At 37.5% G+C, this 23,655-nt stretch overlaps 1 protein-coding gene across 1 annotated transcript; it reads right to left on the minus strand.

The window, feature by feature from the left end:
* Positions 1-3,195: 3,195 nt before the first annotated feature.
* Positions 3,196-20,874, minus strand: si:dkey-261l7.2 (uncharacterized protein LOC569751 homolog). The gene is made up of 7 exons (XM_028797718.2): positions 20,579-20,874; positions 19,648-19,779; positions 19,137-19,226; positions 16,104-16,195; positions 14,063-14,223; positions 11,728-11,838; positions 3,196-3,361 (listed from the first exon to the last, which is right to left on the minus strand). Exons 2-7 carry the CDS (start codon positions 19,770-19,772, stop codon positions 3,266-3,268), a joined length of 675 nt encoding a protein of 224 aa, XP_028653551.1. The 5' UTR covers positions 19,773-19,779; positions 20,579-20,874; the 3' UTR covers positions 3,196-3,265.
* Between the last annotated feature and the right edge of the window lie 2,781 nt (positions 20,875-23,655).

Genomic DNA, 23,655 nt, shown 5'->3' on the forward strand with positions numbered 1-23,655 from the left:
TCAGCCTTCCACCTACACGGGAAGTTGGAGAATTAGTGATGAGTGAGTCAGTGAGTCAGTCAGTCAGTCAGTGAGGGCTTTGCCTTTTATTATTATAGATTACAGTGCATCTTTTTATATGCTGTGTAATCATTTTTACAAAGTACACAATATTTAGAAACTGACCAATTTTAAATGGCATTAACAAAATTTTGTAAATGAACCTGCCCTCTAAACTCATGCCCCCATTACTGGATAATATACAAGTGTTTGACTATTAGCATGCTGTAGATTAACCAAAACCAAGTGTCTAATATTTTGAAAACTGCAACTGTCACCAGGAAAAGCACATGGGGAGATGAGATATCTGGCAGATTGTTTGCTTTGGAAAAACAAAGCACGTTTTTATTTAAGTCTGTGGACATTAACAATAAGAAAGAGTATCCTCCTGTACTGTCCACTAATACCTTAGCAGATCTAATATACTGTACAGCTGAAGGTGAATCAAGCACTTAGACACACTGAACATGTCTGCTAAACAAACAGCACTCATTACAAGTACATCAAATCAGACAATTTTAAATGTTCAGCTTGCTACACTGAAGGGACCCGCAAGACTACAGTGAGTCTGTAAACCTGTCCTTATTGTACAATCCTCTTGTGGTGTATGTTGCAGAAAAGCTTTCTTTCTCCATATCAAATGATTAATGTTCCAGTGAAATAAAAATCACATTTTCATGTGTACAAAACCATAATTAATGTTTACAACAATAAACTCTCCGAGATCAAAAGATATTAAAGTGTAATGGTACTAATAAATGGTGTAATTAAAGCACATTTTACTACTAATAAAAATAAATACGGATAAGCTACGTTATTTTTTCAGTTTCCTTTTTATAAATAATACAATGGTAGAAAAGTCATCAGCCAGAAATTGGGATGTCAAAAGAAAAATCACAATAATTCAACACCCTCTGAAGAAACCTCATTATTATGTTTGGACTTCATACTTGAATAAATAAGAATGTGGAAAGTAAATGAACAGCTTCATTTAAAAACTCTGCTCCCAAATCACCTCCAAACTGCGCCACTGCCTGCCATACTGTCCAACTCAATCACTTGCCTTCATTCTCAAACAAACCTCAGAGTTAATTCTTCTACTAGTGACCAAGAGAGAGTGGCCCTTTTTCTGGGAGATATCCTAACGGCTCTCATACATAATGTAACAAGCAGAGCAGCAACTCAGAGGAGAGCATGCCACAGATCAGGCAGATAAAGCCACAATTGCAATTACACCCATAACCAATATGGATGCCACCCTCAAGTTTCCAATCTTGATACTGATCTTGTTTGTGCTTTGATACTTGTCCTGAAAAATGACAATGGAGTCAAGTGATCATGTCAATAAGTTTAACAGCAAAAATGTGCACTCGCCTCACAGAAACAAGGATTTAACAGCATACAGCAACCAGTACCATGTAATACTACAGGGTACACCATCATAAATGCTTATTATGTCCAAAAAAAAACTATATGCAAGATAGACAAACATACAAATATTTGCCCAAATTCAAAAAACTGAATAGACTGAGTGGATGTGGTGAAGCGCATGAAGGGTCTGTGGCAGTGTGGAATTCTTAAAATAAAAACAATGCGCCTCAGGCTTGGTGGGTGTTGGTGCATGCTGCTGCATGCAGCCCCGGGGTATTTGATGGGATTACTGGCTGATACTGTTTGCACATGAATGTATAATAATTTCAGCTGGTTTGCTCATTTATACTCCATGTGTCATTAGGCAAATACCTACACCCATAATAGTATAAAATCAGCATGGATAGCTTAGAGAGGAGGTTTGAGAAAGAAAAAGAAAGTAAAAAGACAGGACGATGGAGGCCCACCTCCGAACATATCAGCAGTGACTGAGTGAGGTGGCTGGACCAGAGCCAAGAGGGGACCACATTTGCTGGCAATTTAGCCTGGCTGATAAGACCCCACGTTTGGGCAGGAGGCTTAGGTTGGCCTAGGCTAAACAACAGAATGAAAAGGGAATCCGAATTTTGAGAAAGTTTTATTCTTCAATTTTAACTTATTCATGGAACCTATTTATTGAACTTTTAACTTCTACAAGGACACAGGTTTTATCTGGGATTATTTAAATAAATTTTGCACCACATTTCATGTATTGATCATGGATTGACTTTGGTTGATCTGATTTGGAATAAAAAGCATGCAGCACTTGCACCAATCTCTTTGTTGTGTGTCCTAATTGCACCAGTCTGTCCCAGCCATGACTATCGTGGCTTGCCCACAGATGACATTGTCTCCTTGAACCCGGGTATCACAGTGGAAAACACTGCTTCTCCTTGACCCAAGGGTGAACTATAGGAGAAAAGTTCTCTCCTCAATTAACACTGGGTCAATCTTCTGGATTTACCATCAATGTGATACTTGGCAATCTGGGAAGATCAGTCAATGCTTCTCTGGATAAAGAGCATCATGCAAGGAAAACCCTTGTTGGAGGTATGGTAAACATGATCCATTGGAAGAACCACCTAGGGCTGTACTTGAGAAATACAAAACGTGCAATCTGTATCTGATCTAAGGATCATCCTGAAGGTGCTAGATAGTCTTATTTGTGAAAAGAGAAACCCCTGTACTTAAACTTGCCTGCTGGCACAATGATCATTATAGGGAATGATGGAACTAGAAAATATATGTATAAATAATTCATAGGTACCACTGGTCTGTATTTTAATATTTAAACATGGCTGCCAAAAATGGTTTATCACCATCTAAGGTGCTACAGTATACAACATAACATTATGACCAAGTACTTCCCTGGATCACACCTTATATGCTGTGTTCACTGTTTTAAAAATTGTGCAATACAGTAATCTACATTCTTTTTAATGCTTATTTCATAATATGAATATGTTCATTCAAACATTTTGACAATAAAATATTTGTTACTTTGTTTTCTGTAATAATGGTTCAAGAATGTAAAATCTACCATTACCAGAAATGCATCTAAAAAGTATTAAATGGTTTTATCTTTCTAAAGAGTAAGTTACTGCAAAATTCTGCCATTTAATTGATGCTGCAAAAGATCAATGTTTTACAGTTTACAATAAATTTTAAAAACAGCAATCTTGAAGTAAGATTTTTGCCCATTCACATTCAAGAATATAAGTGCCTTACGACTGAGGGGTCAGAGTGATTCTGCTATGCCCAGTCCTCACCTTCTTTTTGTCTTCAGGCATGTTTTTTTTTTTCTTCTTCTTCTTCTTCAGTCATCAGGGTAGATTGCCTTCAACCAGGGCTGCATAATGAACTTCCTTCCATCATAATGTCTAAAATAGATCTCTGAATTGGGGATTTGTGGCTGTTATGGGAAAAAAGTCCAAATAATTATAATTATAGCACACATTAGAGGATATATAGAAGTAAGATACTCTAAAGAATGCTGTGCATTTAAGGACAATGGACACCAAACTGCTCACGTGGCTCTGTGTCAACATGCTGGCAAATTCTGGCATGGTGCTATCCTAGAGAGCTAGTGGAACTATTTTCATTCATCCATTTGGGAGAGAAAGGGCCTAAAATATGTAGCAGGCTTGATATGCATTTTCAATCATGGCTTTGATAATCCCTACAGTCAAGATTGCACCATTTATAAAACTGTGACCCAGGAGGGAGAAGCAGTGCTTTGCCCATACTGTTTGTAGCAGGGATGGAGTGCTGCTGTTCTGACTTCTCCTTGAGATTATATTCAGGTAGTGAAAAAAAGCACTTCAGGAACCTCTTAAATCCTATTGATGAACCTTCTTTTGAGAAAGCAGAATCAGGTGACTCAGAGGGAGACACTCCCATCAATGAAGCTGAGGAAATTCCTCCATGCCATGGTCCAGGGAGTGGACTATATTTGCCCAGAGCTCTGGATGTTGCTGTTCTGTCTTGGCTGACTTCTCTTCAACACGGTGGAGGTTGGCGACATTGCCTCTGCTTTTGCAAACTAGGGTGGGAGTCCCCATCTTTAAGAAGGAGGACTGCAAGGTATAATCCACCTTTAAGAGGAAAAGGCACTCCTCAGTCTCCCTGGGAAGGCCTATGCTAGGATTCTGGAGAGGAAGCTCCAGCTCTTGTTCAAACCCTGGTTTGAAGGCTGCACAATATGGGGAAAAATTGCGATGAACAATAAATCTGGTAATGATGCAATAACAATAAATGATGCAATCAGAGATTAAGGTTGTGCACTGTGCAGTATCACCAATTGTACATGATGCCAATACAGACAATACAATATTGAGATTGTTAGCTGTATATGTTTATTTAAACAAAGAAAAATTACACTCACTAGTTAATAATGCAAAAATGTAAACAAATGTTTTCTGCAAAAATAATGCTGTGAAATATTAAAAAATAATTACTCAATTTCAAGGACTTAGACACCATCTCTGCAATATATAAAATTATTTTACAGTCCCTCCCTTTCAAAGATCCAAGAGGACAATGGGAAAAAGATCTCTTAATCAATATATCAAAAAGGGAGTGGAAAGTAGCAATGCAGAGACGTCACTCAAGCTCCATATGCGCAAAGCATAGAATTATTCAACTCAAAATTATATATTGAGCACATCTGTCTCACCTAAAACTGTCCAAAATGTTTCCAGGGCAAGTTTTAGGCCTGCGCTAAATTAACACAATTTTGGACTAAAATTTTTAAGTGCCTCTCAGACAGCCTTGGTATCACAATCCCTCCTAACCCATTAACAGCTGTGTTTGGTGTTCTTCCAGATGGGTTTAAAGTGGAGAAGGAAAAACAAACTGTGATTGCATTCACTACACTTTTGTCATGCAGACTTATTTTGCTAAACTGGAAGAATCCTAACTTTCCTCTTTTAAGTCAATGGGTAACCAATGTTTTATACTATTTGAAATTGGAAAAAATCAAATATTCAGTTAGAGGATCTGTACAGAATTTTTTTAAAACCTGGCAGGATATAATCAATAAAATTTTAGAATAAGCTCTTAAAGCACCGAGGAAGTAATTATCTCCACATTTCTTTTTCCTCTCCATTCATCTCTACTGGCCTGTTAAACTCATCAATTTAGGTATGTTTACAAGCCTTAAGTTTTACCCCGTTGGCCATGCTCTCTCTCTCAGGGGTGGGGGTCGATTTGTTTTTCAATCCTATTTTTTGTAAAAATTGATCGATTTGTATGAATGATTACAATAAAATTAAAAAAAAATAAAATAAAAAAAATAATTCTGTAAAAATGTTGTGGGTCCAGCAATAGTGAAAATCTAAACAAAGGTTTGAGTTACATCTCACTTAAGACCTGCAAATTCTCAAGAATATTAAAATGTCTTCATAAATAAGAAAATGCAAAAGTAAATAACATGTCAAAGCATAAGGATGGAACTTTATAACTTAGCTATTAATTTTTAACGCTTCTTAACTCCGTTTGACCTTTCCTTAAATTACATCTTTGTCAAAGGCAGTGACAGAACAGTATTAAATTATTTATAAAAAAAAAAAAAATCAGATTTTTGTTCAAGAACACCAGAATATTCAGTTTGCTTGGCTTTAAAGACAAACACTGACATATCAAGTCTTGAGCACACACAGATACTTCCTGGGCAGCTTGCTTAACTGAAGAAAGTTAACCTGGCGGATTCTCCAATAAGCCAAACAATCCCCTCTCTGTTAGTTGTAGGAATCAAAAAGTGGCTATTAAATTCAGCTTCAGCAACAACTGCTGGGGACAATGTGAGTCTTCTTTTGTCTCTTCTCATTGTGGTGAATTGTGACTATGTGGCTCTGCTGAGTGAAAGCTTTAGCAGCAGTGGGGTATATGGGCTGTAAGTTAGCTATAGTTTCTATCTATCTAAGTGCTGCATGCAGAGTTGTCCACAATTTATACAGGGGAGTTGTTCATTTACATGTGCACTAGCTTATGAAAAACATTTTAAATAAGTAAAATTTTCAAATCAGATAGTAGCAAAACTTAGTAACAATCAAGGCCTTGGGGTGCAATTGTCCACATCATACTATGTGTACATTGGTGGGGGGTTTTCAACACATGAAAAATTTACTATAGCATTTGTTTTACCTTAGCTCAGGAATCTAGTTTTTTAGCAACTCTGGTCTTTGTTTGCTGGTACACCTGAAACATTTACCTAGATGACTACATAGCACTCGCATAAGCAGCTGTAAAATCTGCCAAATGCAATAAATGTAAGTAGTGTAAGGGAAACGAGAACGGCAAACCTTTTTAACTCCTTTTGATGCAGTGTTACTAGCCAGATAAATCTTTGAAATAAACACGTACCGATGGCAAGCTACACTCTTTGTCCAAAACACTGAAATCTGGGCCAGTTATTTACTTCAGTAGCTTTGATCATACTCTTCACATTGCCAGTGGTGAAACACACTAGCCCATCTTCACATAAACTCTACCTAGCCAAAGCCTCCTATAACCTCAGAGCTATATTTTAGCCACTGTGTTCTTTGGGCAAACAGTACATCTGTAAACACTGAGGCTTTAACTCAAAGTCACGGTCTATAAAGTTAACTGTCAGGATTATGTAGAGCACCATTGTCCCACTTAACCGAACACTAGTCATACATGTGAAAAATTCCACGTCTTTCAGCTCTTCTAGCACCCATTTACAATATTGCTCATACCTTTACAGAATAGCAACTTAGAAAAAATACATATGGTATGGAATCTGTATCATTTATCAACTTTGTTGATAAGGTACACAAAACCTGGACAGTATTTATTAGCACTGTCTCTTTAGATGGGTACTATGTGATGGCATGCATTATTTTGTGTTGACAATGGGACCAGGACTCATATAATGACATGCATTCAAAACAATTGATAATTGATGGTTTCTTTAGAGATGGTTCAGATTTTGTCTTCAGTCTACCTGTGCTACTTGCACATTTTTGTGAACAGCACTCTTCATATTTCGGACTATGTTTCAAATGGTTTGTTTTGTTTCTTCTCAAATAAGCCACATCTGGTCTACATACTTTACAAAATTTATGAACAGAATCGGTGACAAAGGGCAGCCCTGGCGGAGTCCAACTCTCACTGGAAATGGGTTCGACTTACTGCCGGCAATGCGGACCAAGCTCTGGCACCGATCGTACAGGGACCGAACAGCCCTTATCAGGGGGGCCGGTACCCCATACTCTCAGAGTACCCCCCACAGGATTCCCCGAGGGACACGGTCGAATGCCTTTTCCAAGTCCACAAAACACATGTAGACTGGTTGGGCAAACTCCCATGCACCCTCCAGGACCCTGCTAAGGGTATAGAGCTGGTCCACTGTTCCGCGACCAGGACGAAAACCACACTGTTCCTCCTGAATCCGAGGCTCGACTATCCGACGGACCCTCCTCTCCAGGACCCCTGAATAGACTTTTCCAGGGAGGCTGAGGAGTATGATCCCTCTGTAGTTGGAACACACCCTCCGATCCCCCTTCTTAAAGAGGGGGACTACCACCCTGGTCTGCCAATCCAGAGGCACTGTCCCTGATGTCCATGCGATGTTGCAGAGGCGTGTCAACCAAGACAGTCCTACAACATCCAGAGCCTTGAGGAACTCCGGGCGTATCTCATCCACCCCCGGGGCCCTGCCACCAAGGAGTTTTTTGACCACCTCAGTGACCTCAGTCCCAGAGATGGGGGAGCCCACCTCTGAGTCCCCAGGCTCTGCTTCCTCATTGGAAGGCATGTTAATGGGATTGAGGAGGTCTTCGAAGTACTCCCCCCACCGACCCACAACGTCCCAAGTCGAGGTCAGCAGCGCACCATCCCCACCATATACAGTGTTGACACTGCACTGCTTCCCCTTCCTGAGACGCCGGATGGTGGACCAGAATCTCCTCGAAGCCGTCCGAAAGTCGTTCTCCATGGCCTCCCCAAACACCTCCCACACCCGAGTTTTTGCCTCAGCAACCACCAAAGCCGCATTCCGCTTGGCCTGCCGGTACCTATCAGCTGCCTCCAGGGTCCCACAGGACAAAAAATTTAGAAAAATTGAAAGGAAAAAAAAATCAAAGTGTCAGTAAATACGGTGCCTTATACAATCCAAAGGCAATTGGAAACTGGAAGAAACTCTGCTGGTTGTGAATTTGTGTCTGCCAGATCTCTTCCTAACTAATCAGAAGACAAGTTTCTGAGGGTCACCAGCTTGCGGAACAGGTACCTCACAGCACAACAGCTTCAAGCACAGCTTAACAGTGGTTGGAAAAAGCAAGTCTAAGTTTCTATTGTGAAGAGAAGAGTTTGTGCTGCAGGTTTGATAAGGCAAGTGGTAGTAAGAAAGCCATTCCTTACTACTGCAGACTGGAAGAAAGTCTTATGGACTGATAAATCAAAATTTGAAATGTTCGTTTCATCACGCAGGGTGTTTGTACGCCATCAAGTTGGTGAAAGGATGGTTCCTCAGTGTGTGACACCAACTGTCAAACATGGACTGGGAAGTGTGACAGTCTGGGGTTCTTTTGCTGGAGGCAGAGTTGGTGACTTGCATTGAGTGACTGGCATTCTGAATCAAAAAGTTTACCACAGTTTGGCTGTTACTGCACATATGCAAAAGGTGGCTTCTTTGACGAATCAAAAATTTGAATACATATTTTGTACACTTAATGATTTCTTGACTTATTGTTTTATTTGCCACTGTTTGTTTGTTCTATGCCTTGATTTCAATAAACATTAAGACATTAAACTGTGTGCATTTCCATAAAAACCAAAAAAACTGAGGTGTTCTAAAACTTTTGACTGGTAGTGTAGCATTCTAATCTTCAGGACACTGCTTGGTCTTGTTATGCAGAATTTAAAAATTTTTTTTAACTTGCATTTGACAAAGCTGACAAGCCATTTTTTGTTTCTGACCTGTGCAGATGATTCACACTTTTTTCTTCCATCAAGAAAATAGAAACACTTTGCAAACAATAGTAAATCTTTTGTTGTTATTATTATTTTACTGTGTCTCATATGTTTTCTGACTCTTAGAGGGCCCTTTATGGTTAGTTTTGATTGGCTCTGCTACATATGGGCAATTATTATGCATCTGACCTGCGTAATCTTCCCTTAATGAACTGGGCATGCATCCACAGTGACTAAAAGACTGGTGTGTGCTCCTCCATAGCAGCAGTTAAACTATATGTACTGTTTGCTCACACCAACTCCACAGAACCTCAGAGACCTGTACTCTTTGTAACTGACATACAGCCAAACAGCTTACGTCAGTGTATGACAGTGTATTAGTTTACCTAAACACTTTGACATTAATCTATACTGTAAATTAACTCCTACTACAGTCTTAGAATTTGTGTACACTTATTTCAGTTGGTGGAACAGCAGAATATCAAACACAGTTCTGGTCACTTTGCCAAAATGTAGTTGAATGCCCCAATGCAGGCACCAGTAGCACTGGATTTTAAGAACTGAACTGCTTGACAAGTGGATTTAACTCACCTAATATTACCTCAACCCATGAACATGAGCAGAAATGTTATAGTATAAAATTGATAGCAGGCTTGTACCTGGGCTACATGGGAAAGTTTTCAGGAAGACCTCAAACAATTCACTCATACATTTAGAAAGTTACCATATAACTTGGAATGTGCTGTAAACTATGGATCTATGAATCTCTCATCCAAAACCAAATACTGTGTTTGGTAGGATAACTTTACTGCATTAAAGGTAAAGTTTACACTTTTGGCAATAATACGCTCATTTTAAACATTTTTCAAAATTGTTCCGTACACAAAAATGTAACTTTAAACTATTCCTCAAATGATGATTAAAATCAAAATTAATTCACTTATTGACACACACAACTTTTTACCATGACTGCAATAGAACCTGTTAACTGATCATATGCATATATTCCTTTCATAATGATGAATGACTGAAATACCCAAATAATAGTTTCTCACCTTTATATTGTGAAAACAGGAGGTTTTAATATTTCATTGTGACACATGGATTACATGGATACATGGATTTGGCAAATGTATCATGTTGCACTGCTTAACGCACCTTGAGGACCAATAATAACTGATGCTGGTTTCTTCCATTTCCTAGGAGTTTGAAATGAAGTGGCTAAAGGAGGCACACTAAATGAAGTGGCTAAAGGAGGCACACTAAATGCACACTAAATCTGACATATTATACGTTGTCAATAGCAAAATGATGAATTTTGTCCAATTTTGTGTGACTAAAAATTAGTAAGAAAAAATATCAGTTATAAAAAATTATAAGCAATGTATATAAAGATGTAAACTGTAGGTTCATTTCCAATGACATATGATCTATGGCTGTCAGAACAAACATCACTATTCAAAAATAACTTGAATCTATATGAAAAAATTCTAATTCAATTGTAGAACAACTGTCTTTTTTAAACCTCGCACTAATTTCAGTATTGTGCTACTCCTGACACACTATGATGCAATACTTCGGAATTTTGCATGTGTTTTGTGCATCACTTCATTAATCAGCATTTTTATATTATTTTGTAACATAATTTGTAAAATGGAAGGATTTTTCTAGTGCACTGCTCTGCTTTTTGGTTAACAGGTGTAAAACAACAGATTTACCCTACAAGTGTTGTTTTGCTCCTGTTCCATTTCACTCTTGTACCAGTGATCCCAGATTTCCTGGTTAAAACCTTTAAGCATTCATCGTAGCAAACAAATGCTGGTTTCCTTTTTCATTAAACATAATGGGGAATAACTACCATATTTCTTATTTTCCATTAATCATTACAACAGCTTTAAAATCTCCATTTTAATGAGCATTTTCAGATTCAGAAAAACTACCTTAACCAACATGTTTTTTTGAAGGATGCTGATTTAGCACATACTGTAATTCCTAAAACAAAGGCAAAATGAAAAATAAGTATAAAGGGTACTAGTGTTATATTTTGCTGAATGTTTAAAGGGGAAAGGGAATACCATTTAGTTTAATCCTTCACTCTGCACACATGATCTATTATTCCACAAGGTGTTTTTTTTTTTTTTTTTTTGCTTCTTGTGATTTGATTTCAAAATCTGCTGTATGTCTTTTTTTTCTTTACTCAATTGCAGAATTTTTAAGTTGCTGTTAATTAAAGTGCTTATCAAATAAAAAATATAATGAAAGAAAACTTAAAGATCATTACAATGTGACATTTAGTCCATTAAGTAATCTTTTTTGTGGTTTATGAATAGACTCACCGTGTATTGACTTATACAAATGAAACACAGATGGACACAGACTTCATGTCTTTTGAACCCAAAGATAAGATGGGTACATAGTAAAGCAGAGAGCTGGAGAAGAGGTCAGAGTGCGAGGGACAAAAGTATGCATGCATTTAATATATTTATGGGTTCCATACAAGTATTTCAGGCATGTGACGTGTTCCAATTCCACTTTTTTATTATGTCACTTTCCATGCACAGAAAATCTTGATTTTGTAAATGACCATTAGTATACAAGTCAAAAGGGTTACATGTGACACACCCTGAGTGAAAAATCAAAAATAATAATGAAGCACACAAAGGCACATTAAATACAATAATGTAATAGTAGTTTTAACCTATGCTCAAATATATTCGAATGTTAACTTATTTCTACTATTAGTATTCACACTATAATTCTTGTATAACTTGACAGCCTTAATTTGGTCATTTGTTAAAAAATATTTTTGCTTAATTAACGACTTATTGCTCTATACAGTACCTTTACACCTGTAACAGCCTGTAGAGCGGTTTGTCGAATGTAGTCCACCATTACAGCCTTTCCACTTGGCTCCCCAAATAATACTTTATAATGCGGAACATCCTCTTCACCCTGCACACAACAATGGTTTCAACTATGACATCTTGGAATTCAAATTCTGAAGAACATAATGAAAAACTGTTCTTAATATTTTTACTAATCAATATAATGGATGGCACACCAAATCCCAGAATCCTTGGTTGAAACTTTGATACCAAAGTGAATCCTTGAACAGACTTCTGTCCCTTTCAGCCTGAAATGAATTGAGCTGGCCAGTCAAAGAATAAAGTAGCACACATAGTTGTTTTTAAGATGCTTAATATTTTACATTTTACCCAATTTAGTGTCCTGGGAATGATGACCAACAACTGGTTTTGTAGCAAGAAACATACAATAATATGTACAATGCTCAGATTTTACTGTAACAAAGAAAATTTGTAATATATGCTTTGCCTGCTCAGATACTGACAATGCAACCTAAACAGTCTATTCACATCAATTCCACTCCCCAAATGCAGTCTACTAGTCCGCTCCACCACAAATAGCCTCTTGATGGCATGGTTATCTGAAACCTGTAAGACTGATGTAATACTCTCTTCATGTGATAAAGACAAGAGACATAAGCACACACACACCTTCCAATCTTGTTTTTATCTGTTCTGGTTAATCTATCTATCTATTTCAAATCTGTTTTTCCAGATCAAGGTGGGAACGAACTCAGGATTGAAAACCAGTCCACTACAAGGAACATTCAAGCACATACCCAATCTAATGCATATAGGACCAATTTGACAATTGATGTGATCTGCACAGTTCTAGGATTTGGGAGGAAAGCCTTATGGAAACATGGAGAGAACATGTATTACCTGGTGCAGTATATATTTATTTTAGTAAAAAACAAACCAGAAAAAACAAGTTAGAAAATGTACTAATGGTATAACATTCAGTTATCACATTTTTGTTTATTAAATATTTTGGTAACAATGAGTCATGTTCAAAAATAATAGTGATAATAGAATGCAATTACATGTGTTAGTGGACTACATTAAATATGTGCTTTTTGACAGTATTTACTATGGAATTAAAAACTAGGCACAAATAGGCTTGTTGTGGCTCAACAGCTTTTATACAGAGCAGATTCCTATTAAAGTACTGTATAAACAGCATCGATTGATGTGTGTTAGTGGTGGAGGATGTGTGACTAAATGCTGTTCAGTTTTCTTAAACATAACATTTTTAAAAGTATATCCAATAGAGTAGTAACCAATAATTAAGAAAAAATAACTATTAATACATAATAACCAATACTAGCATAAAATCACCACTAATCAATGAAAGTACAAAAGCAACTAAAATAATTTCCCCATTTACCTATTAATATTAGATAAAACAGTAATTAGTTAAAACTGTATAAATAAGTAAGAAACTGGAAAGAAACTGATTTATTGTATAATGGGAGTATGAAAGGTGACAAAAAATTTAAATTCCATTCTGAAGATACAAAAAAGCAAAAATAGCTTTTTGGATCAGTCATAACTCATGCCCAGTCCCTGTATGTTATACCAGTATATAAATGGCATGGGGTAAACTGTAATCCTGCCCTGTCCTTGCTGTAGGCAGCTAGTGAGGTCCTTGTTGCATGCTGAGTGGCTCCAGTTCTCCAATTGCTTAAGAATTGCTTTCTCCACTGAATTATTCCAAGAGAAGTAATTTTTTTTTTTGTACTTCTACAGTGAACTTGCCTAAAGCAGCAAGAGAAGGGTGCTGATGTATGTGCAGTTTGGGCACACATACTCTTCCTACCATCAGACCCACTTGCCTTAGGCATGTAAAACAGCTGTCAGAAAAGCAAAACAGTAAAATATACAAAATACAGAAGTTCAAGCAACTGCTGCCTAGGTAAAACTGAAACACTAAACCAATTGGTAGTTGAAGTCACACAACATTCTCCATTTTAAGAAAGCTGAGTTTGCAAATTTTCCAATGCAATATTAAAAGTTTAAAACTTTATATGGTGCAATCTGTTGAAGATATTGCAATGAAAATTGACTTGTCTAACAAATTAGCTTGAAGAATAAGAATGCCACATTTCAAAAAAGTTGGTCCACGGGGTGTTGAGCTGTTTATAGCTTGTCAGAGCTAAAATACTGTATATGAGGTCTTCATGGAAGTACAAAACAATGGCTACAACACACCAAACAAAAAGGAAGCATATCACAGTAGCAAGGATTTTTATTTATACACCACACACCTTATCCTAGATCACTCACAACAAAATATTTTTAAGTGATCTTACCTCAGTATGTGAATACCTTTGTTCAATCCACTCTCTAGGAGCTTTCAGCTTCTCATCCCAACCAACAATAACTCCAATCATACCATGATCCTTTTCCATAATCACTTCACCCACTCGATAAAGTACAGAGTTGGGTCTTGGACTGCGAATTTCTCTAGAGTCTACAGACAAAGAAAAGAATCAAATTGGTCATTTTACTAGGTTAAATAAAAATCATACAGGTATTAGAGCCGATGTAAATGCATGCCTTCTAGAAAAGTTTTCCTAACAATGTGCATCTTGCTTTAACATTTATTGGATTCAGTAGTTGTATTAAGTCTGAAAGAAGTTTATGGCCTTTTGTATAGTAAACGATGTATCAAAATCAAAAATAAGAGCATGAAACATTAACAATAAAAAAAAAAAATTCTAAAATATATATATTCTCCATCCTTACTCATCCAGTATCTTTTCAAAATGCTTCTTTTTTGTGATTTATTACCATAGGCCAGTTTTATTATTTTGCTCTCAAGTCTATGAAATACAATATTGTGATTAAAGTTAAACAGTGTGTGCCTGTAATTATACCCAGCCACAGGGGATGCACAAACCAGTGTTTCTCTTCGTGCTGGTCCCAAGTCTGGATAAATGGGGAGGGTTACGTCAGGAAGGGCATCCAGTGTAAACTTTTGCCAAATTAATATACGGACAAGTGTATAAATGAGAGGGAGGTAAGTGGAACAGTGAGGATGCAAGGAGTAGAGTTGGCGAAGGTGGATGAGTTTAAATACTTGGGATCAACAGTACAGATTAATGGGGATTGTGGAAAAGAGGTGAAAAAGAGTGCAGGCAGGGTGGAATGGGTGGAGAAGAGTGTCAGGAGTGATGTGTGACAGACGGGTATCGGCAAGAGTGAAAGGAAAGGTCTACAGGACGGTAGTGAGACCAGCTATGTTATATGGGTTGGAGACGGTGGCACTGACCAGAAAGCAGAAGACAGAGCTGGAGGTAGCAGAGTTAAAGATGCTAAGATTTGCACTGGGTGTGACGAGGATGGACAGGATTAGAAATGAGTACATTAGAGGGTCAGCTCAAGTTGGACGGTTGACAGACAAAGTCAGAGAGGTGAGATTGCGTTGGTTTGGACATGTGCATAGGAGAGATGCTGAGTATATTGGGAGAAGGAAGCTAAGGATAGAGCTACCAGGGAAGAGGAAAAGAGGAAGGCCTAAAAGAAGGTTTATGGATGTGGTGAGAGAGGATATGCAGGTGATTGGTGTAACAGAACAAGATGCAGAGGACAGAAAGACATGGAAGAAGATGATCCACTGTGGTGACCCATAACAGAAGCAGCCAGAAGAAGAAGAAGTGTGTGCCTGTAATTAATATTAGCAAAAAAAAAAAGTTTCGAAAAATATAGGAACTTAAATGGACGACAGTGTCCTTAAATGAAGGTTAAAACCACATCAGACAAGTCTCTTTAAACTAGACAATGTCAATAGCACTTTAAATAACACTGACAATGTGAATGACATATAGTACCTGTAAATCAAGATCATTAATTGTGGAACTACAACAAAAAGCAATCAATCATAATATACTGTGAGGTATATTTAAAATAATTTATCAAATCAAATTATTGATTACTACAACCATCCCTCTTATTCTTGTGAAAAGAACTTTGGTGGAAGACCATTAAACAAATGCTCAAATGTGTAACTTTCTACCAAAAAAAAAAAAACACATGCTGGAGAACTGCCAATGTTTCAGTGCCTGAAAAAAATTTATTGCGGTTTCAGACCATATGTCTGCTTAATATGCAATATACAGTATTAAAAGATAAACGTTTACTCTGGAAACATACATCAGAACTCACTGAAGGAAGCTACAAATCAGTGTATTTGACGTCAAAAACTGAAAGTGATCAAACCAGGTTGGAACATGTAATCATTAAAATAAAATAAAAATTTTTTTAAAAAGCTCTCTCTCAAGACATATTCTACATATTGTATTCAAAATTAATTAAGCGAGAAAAGCACACATAATTAAAAAGATATTTTACCTCCAAAGTATCCATTCTCACGTTGAAAACGTAGCACTTCAAATGCTGGTGACTCCCCTTCTTGTTCATTGTCTAGGTTTGTCATAGATGGCCTATGAATAATCAGAGCAACATCCATTTAACATTGCAAGCCTTGCACAGAAACTACCATTTTATGACCTTGTCAAAATATATTCATTACCTTAGTAAGAAATATGACAAAACTGTAATGTTACGGTCATCAAACCTAAAGTACACCACAATATTGTAAGTTTCATCCTGGAGAAGGCACTGCATCTGCTGGTTTTCTTTGAAATAGGGCTCTGTGCCAAAGAAGCTCAGCTAATTTGGCTTTGCTTTTTTGTTTTATGTCTAATCTGCAATCAAAAATGCTATATATTCTATGAGTTTGTGTACACATGTACTGCATAACTGAAAGTAGCAGACAGTTATCATTTTCAATACATTTGAGACTACATCCTCCACAAATCTCAATTTGTTACTGGAAAATAATGTTTCAACAGCCAACAAATACAATACAAGTGATAAGATTTCCTCATTAGGAGTAACAAACACAACGTAATTTGCACCTGGGTTTTTTCTTTTTTTTTAGAAACAACATTCTTTGGACAAACAACATTCAACAGTGCATGTAATCAGTTAAGAGACTGATTATAAAAAGCAGAAATATTGCTGGTTTTCCTGTTACGTTTAACAAGTTATGAAGAAGTGCTCAGCTGGCAAGAGGCTGTAGGAGACAAAAGCACACTTAAGATTGCAAAGGGCAAAGAAATGTATTACAAATCTAAGAATGTAAATCATTTCATGTTGTAGCATGCAAGTTTGGTAAAGACAAACATTAATATGTTGTGATTTTGGGTAAAAATATGAGTCAAGTGACATGACCAGCCAAACGCTATTCAGGGCACAGCCAGAAAGCTGTTACCATGGGCCAATTGCTTCATGCTCATGAGGTTCCTTAAAGCTAAATAAAATTATTCTTTTTAAAATAAGCTCATGCTAATTGAGATGAGCTATATATGAATTAGTGATCAGTGATGCAAGATGGGTATACACAATGTGATTCTCACATTATGAATTGGGTAGTTTGGATGCCATCTCACATCATTTCTACTGTTAGTCAATCATAGGCAGCCATATACTATGTGATTTCATTAGCTTAAGAAAAGTAGAAGGCTTTCTGAACAATCTCACATGAGATTGTGTGCCAAGGCTCACAGTACCCACACAGCCTGGCACAATGGAAAATTATATTATATGTTACTGTATCACTTTTTATTTTAGGCTAGGAGTTAGGTAAGATCACTATTAGTACTGGCTTGATTGGTTTTTATGTTATGACTAGTGGACTATGTCATGCTCATCTGTTATGAACTACAAACATGCAGCACTACCAGGTATTTGTGACTGCCAGGCAAAGTACCTCAGTACTTCTAAGGCCCAATCATCCCACACAGTCTCTTTTCTCTCTCCTTCATTCTGGTAAACAATACAGAACCTTTGGCACTCATACCAGTAGGTAAAGGAACAGTCTCTACCCACAATTTGTAAGGTTGCCGAACAGTCAAACATAGGAATTTAAATAATGCAACATAAACAGTGTGTATGCATATATAATACAGATGGATTTGTTCCCAACAGGAAATTAAAATACACAACATATATCTGTAATTGTGTATTTATGTTGCATGCCAAGTATGCTTTCTATTATTATTTTTTTGTCAACTGTTTGAAGGAGACATGCAAATATGAATTTCAATGTACTGAGTACACATGACAATAAAGTTGACTTGATATTTCTCCAAAAAATATACAATACAGGGTTCTAATGCCACAGCGTAACTATTGTGTCTCTATTCTCATGTCTCCACAAACATTTTGCAGCCACATTTACAAAAGCATAAACACAGAATCACTTCCTGTTTAGTCAAAGGGAATTGAAACTCCAAATATATCACAACTCAAGCTGACAAACAACACATTTTTTTGACATACCAAAAAAACAATGAGGAGCCCATAAGATATTTGGATCAGGTCAGGATATATTTACCTTGAGAATAGTGATTTTACAACCTTAAAGAACTTTGAAAAGACACCTGAGAGGTTACACCTCAGACCAAAATCACATGGCATATGCCTGCCCTTAGCAGTCATTGAACAAGCTGCACATTCCTACAAAGCAGAATTTTTAAACACAGACAGTGCGTCCTTAAATGTTGTGATTACACCTCATATGTTGATGACCGGATTACCGTATACTACTTGACTTTCATTCTCATTCAGCAGTTCTACAGGAGGTTACCTGTCAACTGGCTTTCAAAGATAATAGAAAAACAACAGGTAAAAAAAGAAAATACGTTAGTTAAAATTTAACATGAAGAAACATATTCATTGCAGACAAAAAAATTAACAAGTCCAAAAAACATGCAAAATGTTGTATAGAAAGTGAGACAAGCAGCTGTCATGAACAAACAAAACAAAATTCACAGATATTGAAGAGCCAGGCACATCAGGAAGCAGTGACATTGCTGGATTTAACCAGACTATGAAAAACCTCAGTGTGGTATACTAAAAATAACTTGCCCAAATAATACCATCCACCTAATTTGGAGATCTTAGAAGTGTGACAATGGGCAACTCACTATGGATAACCCATGGTGACAGTAAAAATTTTGTTTTACCCTCACTTACTTTGTACATGAATTGTGAAAGCAATGAGAAAAAATTAGGAACCAGTTCACAGTACAAACAAACTTGCCATCACGGAAGTTGGGAGTCCACATACTTAGCACTTATTTGTTATGGAAACACCTAAATCAGAAAAACCTGGAGGAGAACTGCTACAGACACAAGGAAAATATGCAAACTCCACACCGACAATGAACTAAGCCAGGATTCAAAAGCAGCATGTGAGACTGTGAAACTTCTGCTGTGCCGCCCTACACACGGGGCTGTTAAGTGGTTAGTTTCATCAGATCATTAAGCAGTAGAGAACATGAAAAACCAGTGAAGTGTGTCCATAAGAAAACTCACATGACATTAGACACCCAGCGTTGCACTCTTTCAACCACAGCACCCACATTTAAGTAGGACTTCTGGAAATTATTCCAGCTTCTGATTAGCCTGCAAAAATAACAAGTGCTCTTTTAGAATAAGTTGCAAAAATGTAAGTTTTTTTTTTTTTTTTAAATTGTGGTTTCTGTGCTGCCAAATACTTGACTTTCATATACAGTACATAGCTTTGTTAGCCTCATCCCCAGAACATGCATTCAACATATCATGAAGCACCTTCTACAAAACATGATAAGAAGCTCAGTATGTAACAAAAAAGATAAATAAAAAAGGCCAATAAAATGATCATGGAAATACATTTTTTTACATAACACAAAAATTTAGAAAAGCATTAAGCAAAGATGAATATGACCAAGTAAAACTGCCTCAAGATGTCAGTTTTGAAGGACACTTCTAATAACTTTACCTCATAACTAATGGAGAGATCACCATTCACCAATCCCATCAAGCCCCAACAGCCTTAAAGGTTTACCTTTGGGTGGCATGATAGCGGTAGGCAGCATCCTTTCCAGTCCACTGGGAGATGAGGTACTGGGCAGGAAGGGCAGACAGTAGAAGAGCCAGCTGTAGGAACACTGCGGGTGTCACCTGAGGCATCCCTCCTCTGTAAATGTACATAAACAGACCATCAAGATACCAGGCTCCAGACACCTGAAAGGCACTGTCCCTTTGGTGCCATCTTACCTGCACACAGTACACAAGAAGCACAGCTGCCTCCAAAGGAATTTTTAAAAGCCGACAAATGTAGGAAACTTACAAATAAGTTTTTTATTTAATAATTTTATAATTCCACTAATAAGAGTAAAGTAAGGTGGATGTCGTATTGACAAGACAAGGCATTTTACGGGAAGGGGCTCTGAAACGCACTTGATTATATTTTGAGTGTTCAGAATTGCTAATAAAACATTTCAAGGCTGCACTTCTTCATTTTGGACTTCACAAAACCTGTTGAGAACTTAAAGTACCCGCTCGCGTCTTTCGTCTATTCCTCCAATCTCTTTATGTTTCGAACCCGTTTAGCCTGTTCTAGGACTGAGGAAGCAGCACTAGACGGGGTGCTACTACCTAAATCTTTAAGTATTAAATTGGTACTTGACATAAAACACCAACTCGTTTATAGATGCTAATAAATTAAAAATAAGATAATGAAGGAATCACCCACACCAATCTTCCGGGAACTAACAGAGGCATCAGTTATTAACATGTCAACAAAGCAACGTGATTACTATAGCAAGGAGCAAAAATACGGAAAAAAGTAAAGTGAGGGCGTGAGCTCCACTGTGGTGTGCAACGAAATCGGTACGATGAAACCTCCCAATAAAAACGACATAACAAAAGGCGAGGAATGCATTTACTTGCACCAAAGATGTGTAACAGTAAGTTGAGAGTATCATGACACCAACCTTTAGGTAGTAGATGAGGCGGCAAAGAGCGCCCACCTACTATCGCCTCCAGTAGCTCGGCTGCCGGCTACACGTCTGCTTACACACCAGGCGAAGACTCGGACGCTCTCTCGTTTTCCAAAAGCAGTACTTATTCGGTAAGTAACACGCAACCCGGCGACTCCAGCACATGCCACCTACTGTACTTTCAGGTTCTACGAGCGGCATGTCGACCAAAACAAACAAATCAACGGAGCAACAACGTCCAATAGCCGTGGACCACGAACGCCGACAGCGCCTCTAGCTCATCGCCACGTCAGTCAGCCACTGACGCAGGCGCACACCGGCAGCTAGAGGACCTCGTTGTCTGATGTACTGTACAGCGTGCACGGCGTTAAATCAGAGTGAAGTAGAAAGAAAAAAAAAAGTTGGCGCAGATCGATCGATAGAACAGGAGAATGTCGACATATGCGGTTAGTTGCCTAGAATTAATACACTGGTCACCTCTGAAGGTGCTATACTGCGAAACTTTGCTGGCCTTTCACACCCAAGACGTCTTTTATCGTTGCACATATTGTGTGTTTATTTCTGTGTTGATCCAACTGTCTTTGATAAATTATTTCCAATTTTAAATTTCAGAAGCATTAATTTTCATACAATATGATTAATTTATAATACCAGTTATGAATACAGCATCTTATTGTTTTTTTTAATCAAGTTCAAGTTTATTGTCATGAGCACATTGTATTCAACCAGCCAATATGGGTGCATGTCACTTCAGTGGCCCCCTGTTCAAATCCTTGATGCTTACCTACAGAGTAGTTAATGGGTCAGCATCTGTGTATACAGAGACACTGGTGAGGTGCTAAGCTTCTTCTGTCTCCAGGTACTGTATACTGTGCCTGGTGATGTCACCAGGAACGGATTGATTAACTCAGGGCCCCTCCAGGCTGAGGCCTGCTTTGGGCCCCCTGTAACCTTCCTGTTAATATACTAATATACAGTACTGAAAGAGAAAGCTGTGAGAAATAGTTGCAAACAACACAATATGAGCAACATGGTCACATCCACCAGTCCACATAGCAGCCTACTGCTGTCTGACATCCACAAATCCTTAGATAAATGCACAACACAATATGGCGCAATAGAAAAATATATATTCTTGCTTGCAAAAGGTTTTTATTTGGGTGTACTTTGCAGCAAAATCCTTTATGATTCCAGTGAAATTCAGTTGCTTAAGGATGTCACCTTCAGGGGGCATCAGTGTTAGTGGGTCATTTTTTGCCATAGCCCGCTTTAATAAAAATCTCCTCATTGGCATTAGTGACAGGTAATCAGGAACGAAGTGGCGTCACAAACTGGTCCTGGACTTTTATCCATACTGGCATGCCACAATTGGCCAGACATCAACTATTTGTTCATCCTTCAATGCATGTGCATACTATATTACCTAATGATTTATAAGGAATGTAGCGTAGTGCACTCAGGTTCAGTCCTGCACCCCCAGGAAACTCTGGTATGGAGGACTTGGTACCATAAAGGCACATGCTGAACAGATGCCATCCTGTTATCCTACCACTCTTTAATACTTCTGCAATTGTTTTGCCCTCCTTCTCCTAAATCTCTACCCTGCTCCACTGCAGACGCCGCACTTGTCTATTATAAAAGAAAATCTTGAGACAAAACTATTGCCAAGAGATTTTTTTTAAGTCCTGCCCTCCTCTCAAACATTTTTCAACCACACCACAGTCCTCTCACCTCTCATGCGTGTGAATGCTTTTGTCAGACAGTTCCTGCACTCAAGCTCTTACAAATTTTTACGTTTTCCTCAATTTAAGTTCCCAATAAAAGAAGACTTATTGGCTATGCAATAGGATAAGATTAGTTGTATTCAAAATTGGTCAAACAATTCTGATATGTAAAATTTTAACAGGTGACAAGAAAGGTAATGTAGTACATCTTCCGCAGACATTAGATACCAAAGGAGACCTTGATATGCCATTCATATTAAAACATTTACAGTTTCCCATTAGAATAGAGTTTGCTATGATAATTAACAAATCACAGGGACAAACATTCGAAAAAGTCAGTTTTCTTTATTAGAGAGAAAGAAACAATATTCACTCACGGGCAGTTAAACGTTATGTTGTCACGATATAAGTCCAAACGCAGAATCAAAATTCAATGCGATATTGACGAAACGTTAATTCAAAAAATAGTTTTTAACTGAAGTTTTACAGTAAAAGTGTAAGTTAAAAAAGTACTTGCATGTTAATTTCAAAGCCAAACAGAACAAAAACGTATAACGCCACGAATACCGTTAACGCAACATGAAACATAATTTTCTTTCAATTTATTACATTTTAGTATTTTTTACTGTGGTTAATTACTTGCTGTAATGTAAAATAGTTGTGTTATGCATATGTAACAATTCCCATGAAAATAACAATCTGTTTAAATTGTATATCCGCTTCCCCATACGCGAGCAGCAGATCCTCGAAGTGGCTAGCACACGAAGCGAGCAGGGGCCCCCTAGTACTTATAAAAAATGAACATGTAAGGGTTTAACATGAACAAAGTGAGGTATTAGTCCGAACTAAATGTCTGTTTACGACTTACCATGCTACGTGTTTGAAAGTTGGTGTAGATATACCAGGGGAGAAAATAAAATCAAAAAGAAACCTTCTGTGACGTTGACTTGTTAACACCTGACACCCCTGATTTTTCAATTCACACTTTACCACTGTGGTCATCGATTAATAAATTATTTATTCTATGCTAAGTCTGTTGTGTATTGTATTTTTGTCAACTGTTCTGAGGAGACTTGCAAGAATGAGTTTCAGTGTGTGTTGATCCTGCTGCCATCCTTTGCACACAAATTGCTACTTTGTTTACAATGTTCTCCCCTCTATTTGTGCCTGAAAGTTAGTACGATCACATGATTGGATTGCTCTATTTGGTATCATTATTCATGTAATAAACACCACGCTGCTTTTTAACTTCCTATGCTCTGTCTTCATATCTATAGAGTGATTGAAGTAATAAGGTAGATTTCTTTGAGCACCTGGTGCAGTTTATTAAGGGCTGAGGGTGTAAGC

The sequence above is a fragment of the Erpetoichthys calabaricus genome, chromosome 3 (genome assembly GCF_900747795.2).
Source record: "Erpetoichthys calabaricus chromosome 3, fErpCal1.3, whole genome shotgun sequence".
Lineage (NCBI taxonomy): Eukaryota > Metazoa > Chordata > Cladistia > Polypteriformes > Polypteridae > Erpetoichthys > Erpetoichthys calabaricus.

Coding starts and splice junctions, on each gene's coding strand:
- si:dkey-261l7.2 (XM_028797718.2), bottom strand. CDS start 19,772: ATGCCTCAGGTGACACCCGCAGTGTTCCTACAGCTGGCTCTTCTACTG. Junction 19,227..19,647: donor CGCTATCATGCCACCCAAAG/GTAAACCTTTAA, acceptor TTATTTTTGCAG/GCTAATCAGAAGCTGGAATA. Junction 16,196..19,136: donor CGCTGGGTGTCTAATGTCAT/GTGAGTTTTCTT, acceptor GATTATTCATAG/GCCATCTATGACAAACCTAG.